We start from the raw sequence: 14507 nt of genomic DNA on the forward strand, positions 1-14507 counted from the left end.
GGCACACCATCTAGAGAGGCCCGGGAGAAGAGCCATTTCTGCCTCGGGGGAGGCCGGGTGCCGTGTGGTTTGGCCCTGGCATGTGGGCTTCTCCCGGGACAGAGGAAGGCACACACAACCTATGTTTCCCAGCCTGAGAAGCCATGGTCGGTCCCCTCCCTAGCCCCCAGATGACTAGATTGTCGAACTGGGTGCAGTCCCTCCTGTTTGAGATCGGAAAGTCTGTGACCACACAGTGAGAAAGCACAACCTGAGGAGAAACCAGTTAGCCAGTTTCTGGAAAACATGTAATCCACATACTGGTGAGTAAACAGAAGGATCAACACAGGGCCTTTGAAAGACCATCTCGATGTAAAGGGACCCAATACGTGAGGTGTGAAGGAAGAGCACATAAGGGAAAAGCTCTACTCCGTGAAACAAGCAAGCTCCAGGCCACCTCTGCTCTGTACGCCTGAAAAATTTCAGAAACCAGTTTCTGTGTTTCTGTGAAAAAGTTGAGTAAATTTTTGCACTTTTCTTCTCGGATCTCGAGTGGGATAAAGTTATTTTTTAAATGTACAAATACATGGTATGACATTGAAATTTGTACTAGAAGATGTGACCTAGAGAAGAGGGAAGAAAGTCCTCCAGCAAGAAGGCTAGAGAACGAGAGGCGAGGCCCCGGCCAGCCAGTTGAGGAGCCCCCACTGCAGGAGATGGCGCTGAACCCGCTCTGCGGTAAGCCACACGTGCCCTCTCAGGGAGGGGCGCCTCTGCAGACAGGAGCATGTGCCAGAGTCCCCTCCCCCAGTCATCTGAGGACAGGCAGCATCTTGAAACAGTATCCAACCCTTGTGGAAATATCAGTACAGGAATCAGAAGGTGATTCAAAGGCCATCTTATCCGTTAAAAAGAGACTAAACTGTAAGGAAGATACTCGGTTTTTAGAGATGAAAAACATCATAAAGTTAGCCCAGCAGAAGGCAGAATAGATGCACATACAATGAGCTGGAAGATGAAGGCACATGATTCTTTCTGACATCAGTGCAAGGGGAACAGAAGTATGGAACAGTGGAGGAGATAATCAAAACTTCCTTTAGCTAAAGAAAGATTTGACTTTGTGTTGAAAAGTCTTCAAAGTCCAAACCAATGGAAGTATATAAATTCGTGGCCTGCCCCAACAGTGTCATTGACTTAATGAAAACTTCTTAATGGAGTAGCAATAAAAACTATTAAGTATTTGGGAATACACCCAATGAGCTGTCCGGGGCTCGGATGGATAAAATTATAAAACTTTGCTGAAAAAAAATGGATCTGAATGAAAGGACAGGCTGTGTTCTAGCTGGAGGAGTTCAATATTCTAAGGATAGTAGTTCTCCCTATAGTTAGACATTGTGTCCCTGACAGAATCCCAGCAGGGTACTCTCATGGAGCTTCTGTGGGTGGGCAGTGATGAATGGTCAAGAGCGAGGGAAGGGGCTTTGCCCTTGGATGCCAGAACCTCAAGCAGCCTGGTGTCTGTGAGTCCTCGCGGCGGTGAGGCAGCACAGAAAGTTCTGAAGCAGGTGGAAAGCTGGAACAAAAGAGTGATTGCAGAGGGAGGAAGGGTTCCTGGAAGATGGAATGAGACCTACCGGCTGCTGTTTCGAAGGGTGCCTACAGCAACTCTCATTCCTAAATCCTGCCGCACATAAAAGTAAATTCCAGGCTAGTTGGATATCCAAACATGAAGTATGAAAGAACACCAGAGAATGTATTATCCCATCTATAGTGCCGGGGCAGGGATGAACATCATAAAAAACAAAACAACCCCGAAGTTAAGGAGGAATTTATTCCTTTGCTTCCCCTTGGAATGTCAGATTTTGGTTGGGACAGAATCCCAAGGAGCCTCCCCAGTGAGCTCTCTGAAGAACACTCCAATTGGCAAGAGTAACCGGTGCATTTTATGCAGTCATGTAGTTAGTATTATAGTATTTTTATATAAAAATGTGGCCCACCACTCTGGGCCATGGGTCGCCCCTCCCACTCTCCCTGGAGCCTCGGTAGTTCTCTTCCAGTGGCCCTCCCATGCTTCACCCCAGACACCACAGAAGGGGAAGGAAACCCGTGACGACACAGGACCGCAGGTAAGAATGCTGAGAACAAATGTGCCTGAGAAGAGCCAGCACAGCTGAAGCCACAAAGAGCTGGCGTTGGGCGACAGGGTACCGGAGAGGGTGAGACGTCGGGGAGAGCAGCAGTAACCAGGTCTAGGGGTGGTAACCCTGAGGCCTGCACGCCACCCCTTCTGCTCCTGCCCCACAGCAGACCTCAGCCACTGCACTTTAGGAACCAAAGTCAGATGGTTTCACTGTGCATGAGATGATGGAGCTTTTTGCTGAAGGGACAGAAATGAGGATTCCTTCCCTTCACCACCTCTAATCTTCCTGGGGAGCATTGCCCCATATTCTCGTCTGCCCAACCCTGTAGCCCCTAGGAAGCACCTGGCTTGCAGCGGACTCTGTTTTCCAAAATGGCTGTTCTGGGTCTACACCCCTGCCCCCCCTTACTTCTCCTTTATCCAGGTTGAATCCAATCGGTGTTCCAAATAGATACTCCTGAAACTTAAGGACCATGGACTCTAGTCATTTTCAAAACTTTTTAAGTGTGTGTGGGGGTGTCTCAGGGAAGCCTTCAAAATAAATCTTACACACAGCCTCACGCATAAAAGCAGAAGGAAGAGGCTGTTGTGTCGGTGAGCTCGCGGTCACTTCCCAGCGATACTGCTTACTGAGTGCAGCCCGTCTGACCCTTCCACCCCCAGCCGCTGAGGGAGGGAACAGCATCCTCAGCTACGCTGGCTTATGTTGTCGGCTGACACTTCCCTCCTCCTGATAGCAGCTCAGATTTATTGAGTTGTTTTATTCTTGTTTTTTAGAAAAGATTTTTAAAAGTAATCTCTGCACCCACGTTGGAGTGTGAACTCACAACCCTGAGATGGAGAGTCGAGTGCTCTACTGACTGAGCCAGCCGGATGCCCCCTATTGAGCTGTTATTATTGCTGTGGAAGTTGTAAAATGTGGCCCCAAAGGGTTTTTGACACGCTTTCTGTGGAGAGAAGGGGTCTGTGTCCACCCCTTGACTCTGGGCTCGCCTGGTAAAGGCTAAGTGGCACTGGTGGCTTGTAGGAAAAAGCTAGGACACTGGCCACTGCGGCTTCTGCCTAGGACAGTGGTTTGAGGACCCCAGCACCACACTGTGAGGAAGCCCAGGCTGCCCGGGCCAGGCCCCATGGAGAAGGACTGACCGCTTCCTTACCGGCCTTGTAGGCGACCGCCTTGGAAGTGGGTCCTCCAGCCCCACCTGGGCTGTCTCAGCGGATGCCCCCTGGGGCAGAGAGGGGCTCTTTCCACAGAGCCCTGCCCAGACTGTAGTCAGGAGTGAAATGGATGATTTTTGCTGCTTTAAATTTGGAGGGTGATTTCTTCTTCGTTAATAATCAGTTGCATAATTGTGTTTATATCGTGATATCCATATATAAATGAAATGTATTTATACATATTAAGATAAAATCTGGAAACACCAGTTATATACATAGATAAGCAAATGCATTATTTCACCTAATCTTCAATCTTTTTGGGGGGATATCTCTATTCACAGAACTGATAAGGTATAGCGAGAGGAATCCACCTGCCCTTAGCCCCCAGCTTGTCGATAGTGAGGCTGAGTCAAATTGTCACAGGTCACAGACCAGGCTAGAGCCAGAGCCACCTGTGTGCCTTCTGTGCCTGTGGATTGTCTTCACTTGTCACCTGAGGTAGAGAGAGGCAGACAACCCCAGGGGCATTTTCCAGCAGAGGAATGGGGGAGATGTGGTTTCCCCAAGGCCCCACGGCACACTAGAGGCACAGTGACACTTGGGCTCAGGCCTGTTCACTTCAGAAGCTTGCAGGGGATCCTTGGCTGTGGGCCCCCGGGTGCTGTCCGCTCTGTGCCGTTTCTTCCTGCTGCCCTCACATCTGATCTCCGTCATTAAGCAGCTTCCCCTGTTGCAAGCCCGTGGTGTGATGGGCGCTGAGCCAGCGTGGCCTCTGCTGCTGGATGTAGTCTGTGTCCCACGACATTCGTGGGTGAGGAACCAAAGACAGCGCGGCATGGTGTCTTGTTCCTGGCGTGCGGCGTGGCTCCTCCAGACACCCGCCCCCCATCCCCGGTGGGCCCCGACCACTTTGCCAGGCCTTGTCATCGTCCTGGTTTCTCACCAGAGACCACCTGGGCGATCTTTCAAACAGGCTCACACTCCTGTTCCTCTGACAAGGCAGGATTCCTTCCTGTGAATGGAACCCTTTATTTTCAACGTCCATAAATCACAAAGGTTAAAATGGAAGCTGACATGTGACCATGTAAAGTGGACGTTTTGCACTTTGGATGGTTTGGAAGCAATAAACTCAGGCCCTGAAGTGCTGAGTTATGAGCAAACAAAACATTTCTCCCCACCTCAGAGGGCGGATTAACTCATTCAACCCTCAGAAGAATGTACTGTTACACTCCCATTTCTCAGGTGTGGAAGAGGGGACAGGGGAAAAGCCTGTCCACTGGGGAAATGCTGCTGGATCATCTGTTGGCCACCGGCAGGGCCTCAGGGGTAACTGGAAGCCACAGTGGCTTGTGGGGACGTCAAAGAGCTGATGTAATGGTTGAGGAATGTGGTGGTGAAGCTGTGCCCACCAGGATTTGCAGGGAATCCAGCTCTGGCACATCCTCGCTGTGTGTTCTCAGGTACAGTGCTTTTCCTCTCTGTGCCTGGGTTTCTTCACCGATAAGCCGTTCATAGGCTTTCAGTTCACTTAGGCTGCACAACAGTGCTTTGAGAGACGTACTGCCATCACTTCCGCTTCACAGATGGGGAAGCTGAGGCACAGCGAGAAGCACCTGCTTGAGCTCACAAAGTCAGGAAGTTAACTCAGTCCCTCTGACTCCTGCGCTCTCAACTAGAACCTTCACTGTCTGCTTCTCAGGAGCCTTGGGGTCTGTGTGTACAGGGACATCTTTTGGGACCAACACAGCTGTCTCGGGACAGGGTTTGAAGTGATGTTTGCTTCCCTCTTTTCAATTTTCCAAGGTTTATTTTGAATAGACAGTATTGCTTGTATAGTTAGGGAAAGACTAAATTGATTTAGTCTTTACTCCCCCCCCCAAAGTCAGGTGCCCCTTAACAAAGATCAGAGGGCCTAAATCATCAAAATCAGGTTCATGTGTGCACATCTGTCCACGTTCTGGTGAAACCTGTTTTCCTTGCGTTTATTGGGAAGTCGGCTGTTGTCCCGACAAAAACTGCACAGTGGACAGCAGGTGGCGCTGCGACCTCATGGAGAAGCCGTCAGGGGTGAGCTTTCTGGGGTGGGTCAGATGTGGTGGGCTGCCTCTCCTCTCGTAAGGAGAGTTCCCTCTCCCCAGGGAAGGCATCTTGTGAAGAGCCCTGGAGAGTTAACTGGCACCCACTGCCCATACCTGCTGCCGCCTAGCCAAGCCTCTGACCGTTTGGACAGAGATGGCGCAGCGCTCCCTGTGTCACTGTGTCACACAAGCTGTGGCCACGCCAAGGTGTTGCAGGACACAGAAACACGTGTGCTGCTCTGTGGCTGGCTCTGGGGGCATTTCCAAATACAGAAACAGTTTACCCTTTTTCAGGGGACATCTGAGGACCTGGCATGTTTCCCTGTAGCTGGCCATAAACATCCTAGACGCAGTGGGATGCATGGCCCGTGCCCCCTCCATGGTGTGGTAGTTTTAATAAGATGCTTGGAGAGGCTTGTCACCATTGCTTTCCCCAGACCACTGTTCTGAAGCCATAGGGTATGGCCTGCACCTTTTCTACATCGGCTCCCCCCGCCCCCCAGAAAGCCTACCCTGTAAGAGTTGGAGGGAGCCTCTCACTGATCGTGCTCACGCTGGGGGCTTTCTGCCTCTGCTCGGGGCCCAGAGTTGCCCTGGCCTTGGTGATGTCTCTTAAGTGTGTCAGCACAACCCCAAGCGTCCTGGTGCTGGAAACAGTACTCTGGTCTGTCGACCCATGATCACCGGGGTGTATGTAACACTGAATCTCGCCCCTTGAAATGACAGGCACATGGAGGTGCTCAGCGTCCATGGCGGTTCTTCCTCTGTCACACTTGGAGACGTCCCCTGCCCATCCCCAGAGCACATTCATCAACACTGAGAGAGGCCTGTGATTTGTCTTGGTCCTAAAATCCATTTGTGTACCCTCATGAGTGGATATGGCTTGTCTGCTGGAGATAGCCAGCAAAGACCTCTCTTCTTGAAACAGCCCAGAGTTCTGACATGTTGATGCCCAGAAGATTCTAGAAGCAGAGCAGGAAAGCACAGCCCCATGTGCTACCCTACTGGCCTCTGTTGCCTTGAGTTTCAACTTTCATTTGAGCTTTTCTTTGCTGCACTAAGAGGGCCCAGGGAAGTGAAGGGGGCTTTCATGGGGGCCAGGGTAGAAGTCCATGAACTCTAAGTCCGTTGTACCAGAGGAGGTGGGTGTCATGGGTGTGAGCTGGGCTTGCTGGGCCAGTCTCCCCACCCCATCTGCATGACCACGCTGCCAGCTGCCAGGCAGAGGTGGTGAGAGAGGACCTGTGTTCAGAGACCCCAGCAGAAGTGGTCTTGTGGACGACACTTCAGTTGCCCCTTTTCACTAGGCCTGGTGGCTGGAGGAAGGTGCGTGAGCAGGAGCCATGGAACATAGTGCTTTAGGGACATGGGCTTTGGATCGAGTCCAAATTCCTGCTCTTATTAGCAGTGTCTGCAGCAAGCCCTCTGACCTGTCCATGCTCGGTTTTTGCCTCTGGAAAGCAGTAGTCCTAGAACCTCCCTAAGGGAATCCCAGGAAGGGCCGAGGGGTGTGTGGGAAGAGGGCTTGCCATGGCCAGCTCGCAGCATGTCTTATGAACGTGAACATTTGCTGCGTGTCTGATTGCCTGGACTCGGAGTTGCTGCGGCAGCTGGGCGGGAGGGGGCAGCAGAGGCCATGCTGAGCTGCCTTCACCAGGGCTTTTCTCAGGATCCCAGAGAACACTGGGGGAAAGATTTCAAACTTAAGCAGTCACCAGGAACTCTGGAAATCTCTGAAGGCTGGAGTCCTGGATCCCACCTCCAGAGAGTCAAACCAAGTAGCTCTCAGCGCCACCCTCCCCCAATCTGCAGTTTCAGTAGACATCCCGTGTTTCTGATGAGGGAAGTTCTACACTGAGAATCACCATCAGAAATGAAGTTGTTGGGCTCAGAGGTCTTCTGGCCTGGGGGTTAGGAGATCCTCCCTGGGAAGGGAGCAGAGTCTGTCCAGGTGCAGCATGCTAGAAGATGGGGAGCTCAGTGGCTCCCAGACTGAGTGCTCATTGGAAACCCCTGAGTCTAGGGCCTAGCGAAGTACGGAATCTTGCCTCTTGTATGGCACCCACCCTCCCCCCACAACACGCCCTCAGACCAGCAGATCTCTAGGGAAACAGGGTGAGACATTTGTGGGTCTTGTGGCCACTCCTGTCTGGGTACCACAGAGCTCCTGAGAACGTTAGGCACTGCCCTTCATAGGCCATGAGAATAGTATTATTAGAGATAAGGAAACTGAGGCTCAGAGGCCATAGGGTTTGCCCAGGTTCAATGTGGCAGAGCAGGGACTGTAGCTTCATCTCTCCACTACCTCTGGAATAGCTGCCGGCTAGTGGATGCCTCGCCTAGAGCCTGGCCTTTATGCACCCCTATTCCCCTCCTTGTCCCCAGCTCTCCAGCCCCAAAGAGAGAAGGAAACTGGGACAGATGGGCTTTGATGGGCCAGGCACCTTCCCATCAGAAGCACATATCCTGAGTGCCTTCCAGCCAGATGTGGACCAGAGGAGGGCGCGAGGGAGGGAGGGAAGGAGGGAGAGAGGGAGGGAGCTAGCTCCATGGGGTGAGGGCTGGCTGGGCCTGCAATTCCTTCCTGCCTGGGACTGGGCAGCCAGGAGGATGCCAAGGCACTCCTGCCGCTGGAGATGCGATGGGCCAGCCGATGAGGCTTGGGTGAGCCCAGGACGTCAGGCCCTCCCCCGAGTAGAACCCTGGAGTCCCTGGGATGTGTAATCCACAAACAGAAATTCTGTGGCATAACCCTTGCCACCTTGGGCCTCCAGGCGTTTTATTACTGGAGGGATTCATACACTTAGGGCAGCTTGACTGCATTGTTCCAAGACCACCCCCCACTGAGGTATGCTCAGAGGTTTCTGAATTAATTCTACCTAGGATGCCTGTATGGTAGAATAATACCCATTTATGTACAGAGTGTGCATGGTTTTGCACCAGACTCAGAAATACCTTTACGTTTCTAAGATCGTAACTTGTATATGCACAGCACGCTTTTGTGGGGGCGCGCAGCGGCCAGAGCTTTGCCCCGCGGGCCCTGTACAAATCAGGGATGAAATGGGCCCTGGGGAAGACACAACCCAAGTGAGCAGGTTTCCGGGTTTCCGTGAGGCACCAGTAGCCGCAGCAGCAGCGTCCTGTGATCTCAAACAAGGGTCCGGAGACCATTTTGCCTGCAGTATTCAGGCGCTTTCCGAACCCAGCTTTCCTTGCGGGGAAGGCTTTTCTCTCATCCCCAGGCTCTGGGTCAGACTGGGAGACAGAGGCCAGGCCCAGCCTGGGGCCCCCTGGCCGGTTTTCCTGCACAGGCCCCCCTGAGTGCCTCCCACGCAGCCTGGCCAGGATGTGGGAGCGGTGGGAGAGCCCGCTGAAACGCAGGTGTTGCTGGGGAGATGAGCAGGAAGCCGGGGCTCACCTCCGCCCCAGACTCTGGTCCAGCGGCACCAAAGCCACGCACGGTCAGCGCGCACTAGATCTCCGGTGTACCAGGGGCCAAAAGAGCAGGCGCGGAGGCTAGAGACGTTGCTGGAGACTGGGGAGCGTGCCGGTTGGGCTGGCATTGGGTTTCTCCTAATCAACCCCACTTCCCGGAGCCTAGGTCCTAATTGGGGCTCAGTCTCCGTGGTGCGGGAGCGAGGACGAGGCCCACTCCTGCCTGGATGTGAGCGCAGCGCAGAGCTTCCGCGCTGGAGGCCTGGGGGATTTTCTCTGGCCTTGTGTTCCTGGGCACCAACGGAATGCTGTGGTGGCCTCCACCCCAGGAGGACATTGCCTTCTCTGCTCGTAGCAAACGTGCTCCCGGAGCGCAGGGCCAGGCGCGTGCGGGCGACAGCGGGCTGCGCCGGGAGACCGCGGCCCCGCCGTTTCGCCCCATCAGAGACCCCAGGGATGGAGTCACCGGCCTTTTGGTGTACGCTTTATCTCGATTTTATAGACAGCGGTTAGTTTGGGACATTAATTGCCTGGGCGAGTTTGATAATTTTGATGTAACAGAGCACTGGAGAAATTACCCTCATGTCCAAAATGTCAAATTTGAGAAGAACCAGGTTCAGAGGCTCACGACCCCACGACGCAGAGAGACTGCGGTGGGTCCTGAATTGGCCGCACCGACAATGTGATTTTACTGTTTGTTTTCTTAGGTAGGCGGGAATTGGAATAGAAAGAGGGTGGTCGGTTGGAGACACAGGTTTTAAACGGTGTTCCCCCCCCACAATGACTTCGGGGGAAATGTTCCTGAATGGAAATGTTTTTGTCACCTTGCTTTCCACACTAATGGTCCTTTTCTTGCTTAAATTTTACTTCTCAGTTGGGGAAAACCAAGTGTAGAGCACCAAAAACAAACAAAAAAACCCTCAAAAAACAAAAACAAAAAACAAAAGTCTACAAAAAAACTAAAGTTGTTTCATAATTTATAACAATATGGTAACAGTAAAGCCTGAAACTCCAAGTAAAACTCTCATTGGTGACAAAAAAAAAAGTAAAAAAAAAAATCATTTATATACTTATATCTATATGGTTTTCCCTGGGGAAAGGAGGGGCACAGTTTTTCTTTCAACATCTGATTATGTCTTTAAAACAAGAAATGACATTTAGAGGGGCAGAGGGCTCTTCTTAAAAAACAGAAGCCAAGAAAAATAGTTACTCCTGTCCAGATTTCACTTCAGTGGGAAATGAAGGATGGAAAGAGGAGGATTAGCAAAAAACAAAACAAAACAACAACAACAAAAAAACGAAAAGAAAGTGGGGGAGAGAGAGAAAAGAAAAAGAAAAAAGTACTTAGAATCACCCATATTTTACATATAAAACAAGTCTAAAGATCCCAAACAGGTTTCTGTGTATATTTTGGGGTTTGGAAGATATTCTGCAATCCCGATCCCAATAAAATACTCATGTGATTTTATTTCTAGTTGATACAATGTTAAAGGCCATGTACAAATGTTATACATTTTTATTTTTGTTCTTTTTTTAGGAAAAAATACACAAAAGGCAAAACATCCTCAAATTGTCTTTTTATACAGTGCAGAAGGAAATTTAAAATACGTGTCACAAATGCTGCACCCCAGCAGCCAAATACTAAAAAAAGGGGGTAGTCCTTCATTTTATATATATATTTATATAAACATATGGGAATTTGTTTTTACACAGATTGGACTTTGTTTCAAATTTACAATGGATCTCTAAAAAAAAAAATTCTACGCGGCAAATATTGCCAACAAAGTTACACCATTAATACTGATAAACGGAGGAGCCTATGCGGTGTTTCGATTATTAGGGAAAGAAAGTAGAATAAATAACAGGATGAGCCTTGCTATAGTTTAAAAAGTGCCTTAACCTTTCTGCGTCGCCGCAATCCTGAATTCGTGCGCTCACCGGCCTTCCCTGTCCCCGCGCCGCGCTGTGCTTCCCTTGCTCTCACACCAGCACGTTTTTACAGTAGAGGTCGGGAGACAGTCGGGTCTTGTGAGAAAAACACCCGCCAAAGAAGTCAAAATGCAATTGGAAACAAAACCAAAAGGACTGTAGAGAAGGCAGAGGAGGGCTGAGGGGAGGGCAGAGGCCCGGGGAGAGCCCCAGCTTCTGGGCTCCTTCTGGTTTCCTTTTGTAAGACGAACAGTGGCTTCAGAAATGCAAGTCCGCACAAAGATCCACCTGTGGTTGCTAGAGGGCTTCTGAGATGGGGAGGGAGACGTGATTTCTTGCCCCCCCCCCTTCCCTGCAAAACAGGGCTCTAAGAGGAGACTTGCGCATTCCAAGACATTCTTTCCAAAAAAAAAAAAAATTTAAAAAATAACAAGATAAATAACCAAAAAATAAAAGTATTTGATAATGATGGTCTCACACGTTTGCCTTTCTTCTGAAAACCTTCCCCCACTTTTGCCACTGGAGGGAAGGTGGGGAAAGGCCTCAGCAGAATTCTTGTTTAGATGTTGAGGGTTTCCCCCAGTCCAGCACCTTCTCAGCGGGCTTTAACTCGATCAAAAATAGATACTTATTTACCAACAGCTGCAGTCAGACCAGGCCCCACAGCCACCATTTGTTAATTTTTTTTTTTTTTTGAAGGAGTGGGGGAGGAGGTGCTGACCACCATGATGGGTCTTTGCCTTGGGGAGTCCTTTCCAAATAATCCGGGTGGGTAGGGGTCAAACCCTTGTCTTCTGCCTACGGTTATACCTCAAGAATAAAGCAGTTTCTTGGGATGGGTTCCGGGTCCCTACGCCAGGCCACCCGTGCCCGGAGGGTCCCGCCAGCTGCGGCCTCACATCACGCAGGGCTTGATATCTTGGTAGGTGACCTGCTGGTGGTAGTAGGAGCCACTGCCGGCTGTGTGCATGGACGAGGATGCCATGGTGTTGAAGGAGAAGACGAACTCCTTGCGGTCACACATGCCGGGGGACTGGGAGTGATACCTCGGGATGCCTGCAAAGGAGGCAACAGGAGGGCACTGAGCAGAGTTAGGGTCGGCACCCAGGGCTCCAGGCAGAGAAGCAGCGCCACCCGGCTCCAGCGCATGGCCCTGCTGCCTCCCTACGCCCCACCGAGGTGCGAGACTCCCAGAGTTCCGGCCTCGGGCGGGTCCAGGCGGCCCTGGGTTTCAGGCCCTGGGCTCTGCGCTCCAGCAGAAGATCCCAGGACCCCAGCGATGACCCCTGTTCCCTGGGTGCCCAATGCATGGGCCTCTCTCGCCTGGGACACCCAAGCTCCGGGCTGGGGCTTCCTGAGGCTGAAGGGGAAGGGGTTAGCGGGCTGCCACAAGCCAGCAGACCTCAAGGAGAGTCTGGCCTCCACCTCCACAGTCAGCCCAAGGCCTGTGCCTGGCGGTGGCTCACCCACCTCCCAACCCCAAAGCCTGCAGAGGCCCTGGTGCGGCTGGAGGCTTCTCCAGGGGAAGGGCCCCTTGGAGAACAGCCCCCTCCCCCAGGCGGTGGAGAGGCTGCTGGAGCCAGGGAGTTTGAAGCAGCCCAAGCAGGGAGATCCCCATGGAGAGGCGGCCCTCCAACCTCCAGGCCGGCTCCTGCCTCCCGCTGGCCGGCCGCTGGCCGGCCAGTGGCTGACAGCTGAGCCCTGACAGGCCCTGCTTAGCTCCTCTGCGCCCTTTCCAGAACCAGGCCCAGAGAGGCTGTTGGTTGCGGAGAGGAGTGTGCCGGAGGGTAGACTCTTCTGCATCTCCTCAGAGGGGTGGGGAGGAGCGTACCTGGGGAACTTAAAGCCTGGATCCTCAGTAACAAAGAGTCTGTGGGGCCTGCACCTCTAACTCTTGCTCTGGGCCTGGCCACAGCCCCTCTGCCTCTGTCACCACAAAATGTCCCCCAACTAGACCTTCCCACGGCCAGGCCTGGTTCCCTGGGAGGCTGAGGTGCTGGGCCTCTGAGCACCCAGCCCAGGCAGCTTTGGGCCTAACTCTGCCTTTCTGCCCAGGCAGCTTTCCGCTGGCGATTACAGGGGAGGCCCAGCCAGCTGGCCAGGACTGGGCTTGGGCTCCATCCTGGGAACTTGCTGAGGTGTGAGGGGGCTAGGGATTCAAAAGGATGTAGAATATCGGGGTTTGAGTCTTTCTGGCGAGGAAGGGGCCTACTTTGGCCAGGCTAGGGACTACCAGCAGCTGGGAGTTGGAACCCAGAAGGAGAAACAGCAATTATCTTGGCCTAAATTGCACCCCCCCCAGCTGCACTTACCCTTCAAAGGGCGGCATGCTCGGCTGAGAGATACTCTGGAGAGCTGATGCCTCCCTGAAGCAGTGGGGTTGGCACCCCACAGAAGTGGCATCGAGCTCTTGCCCAGGGTGGTCAGTGGTTTGGGCGCTGGGTTCAGTGCACTGACAGATGTCGGAATCCCCCAGGACTAGGACAGCCCTGGTCTCCCCACTCACCTTGCAACTCAGCTGGGGCGTTGTGACTGTTCTGGTGTAGATACGGCTGGTCCAGGGAGTGCGTGGAGAGGCTGCCAGACAGGGGGTTGGCCGCAGGGTTGCAGGGGGACAGGGGCTGCTGCTTGATGTAGGAGGCGCCGCTGTTGAGGGCTGCGGAGGCCGAGGGTGGCCAGGCAGCCGTGGAGCTCGAGTAGACTGCGTGCGGCTCCATGACCCCACTGGCGGCTGCAGGCAGCAGCGGGGAGGCAGGCACCGAGCTGTCGTGGTGCGGGTACTCACCGGCCGCTGCACCGCCACAGCTGCCCATGTACGAGTGGCCGCCGTTGGCGGGCAGGTGTGGCACCGAGTGGCTGGGCAAAGCCATGCCGTCCACGTTGCCCGGCAAGTGGCCGTTCATCATGCCTAGGCCACCCTCCAGCGCCAGGCTGTTGGGCGGGCACGAGAGGCCGCCGGCAGAGCTCTGGAAGCCGTAGGTGTCCGGGAGGTGGTTGAAGCCAAGCCCGTTCATCATGCTGTACATGGGCTTGAGCGCCTGGCATTTCCTTCGGAAGCCGCGCGGCCGCCGCCGAAAGGAGCCCTCCTCGAACATGAATTCGCTGGCTGGGTCGATGGTCCAGTAGTGGCCCTTGCCAGGCCGCCCGAGGCCCTTGGGCAACTTGATGAAGCACTCGTTGAGTGAGAGGTTGTGGCGCACGGAGTTCTTCCAGCCCTGGTAGGAGCCGCGGAAGAAGGGGAAACGGCTCTGCAGGAACTGGTAGATCTCGCTGAGCGTCAGACGCTTGGTGGGCGAGCTCTGGATGGCCATGACGATGAGCGCGATGTACGAGTAGGGCGGCTTCTCGGGGCGCCGGATGCCGGCGTTGGTCTTCTTGGCCTTGGACGGGCCGGACGACGCGGGGTCCATGGCCGCGCCGCCTCCCCCGCCGCCGCCGACGCCGCCGCCGTGCGGTGGCTGCTGCTTCTCGGGCGCCGAAGACATCGGGTGGCTGCTGCCGCCGCCGCCGCTGCCGCCGCTGCTCTGCGCCGCCGACGAGCCGGGAGGAGGAGGAGGAGGAGGAAGAGGAGGGGGGGGAGGAGGGCGAGGGGGAGGGGGCTGCGCGCGCGGGGCTGGCTGCACCTCTGCCGTCATCCGCGGCCACTTCTCCGGAGCGGGCCTCGGCGCGCCCTCCCCCGCCCGCCCGCCCGTCCTCCCCGAGGAGCTGCTGGATCCGCCGGCGGTTGGCGCGGAGCCCCCCTCTCCGCAGCTCCCTCCTCCCCCACCTCTCTCTCCTCCCTCTTTCCC

At 53.9% G+C, this 14507-nt stretch overlaps 1 protein-coding gene across 2 annotated transcripts in view; it reads right to left on the minus strand.

Moving 5' to 3' along the window:
- Window positions 1-7685: 7685 nt before the first annotated feature.
- FOXF1 (forkhead box F1) overlaps window positions 7686-14507 on the minus strand; it is an 8644-nt gene continuing 1822 nt past the window's right edge. The window contains exons 1-2 of one of the 2 annotated variants that reach the window (XM_040633218.1): window positions 13226-14204; window positions 7687-11775 (exon numbers count right to left, since the gene is read on the minus strand). In XM_040633218.1, coding sequence (XP_040489152.1) covers window positions 11615-11775; window positions 13226-14204 — 1140 coding nt within the window. In that variant the 3' untranslated portion in view covers window positions 7687-11614. Of the gene's footprint in view, window positions 11776-13225; window positions 14205-14507 lie in introns of those variants that run through there. The other variant, XM_040633219.1, reaches the window with a different exon arrangement.

Source organism: Ursus maritimus, unplaced genomic scaffold (assembly GCF_017311325.1).
Source record: "Ursus maritimus isolate PB19 unplaced genomic scaffold, ASM1731132v1 scaffold_19, whole genome shotgun sequence".
Lineage (NCBI taxonomy): Eukaryota > Metazoa > Chordata > Mammalia > Carnivora > Ursidae > Ursus > Ursus maritimus.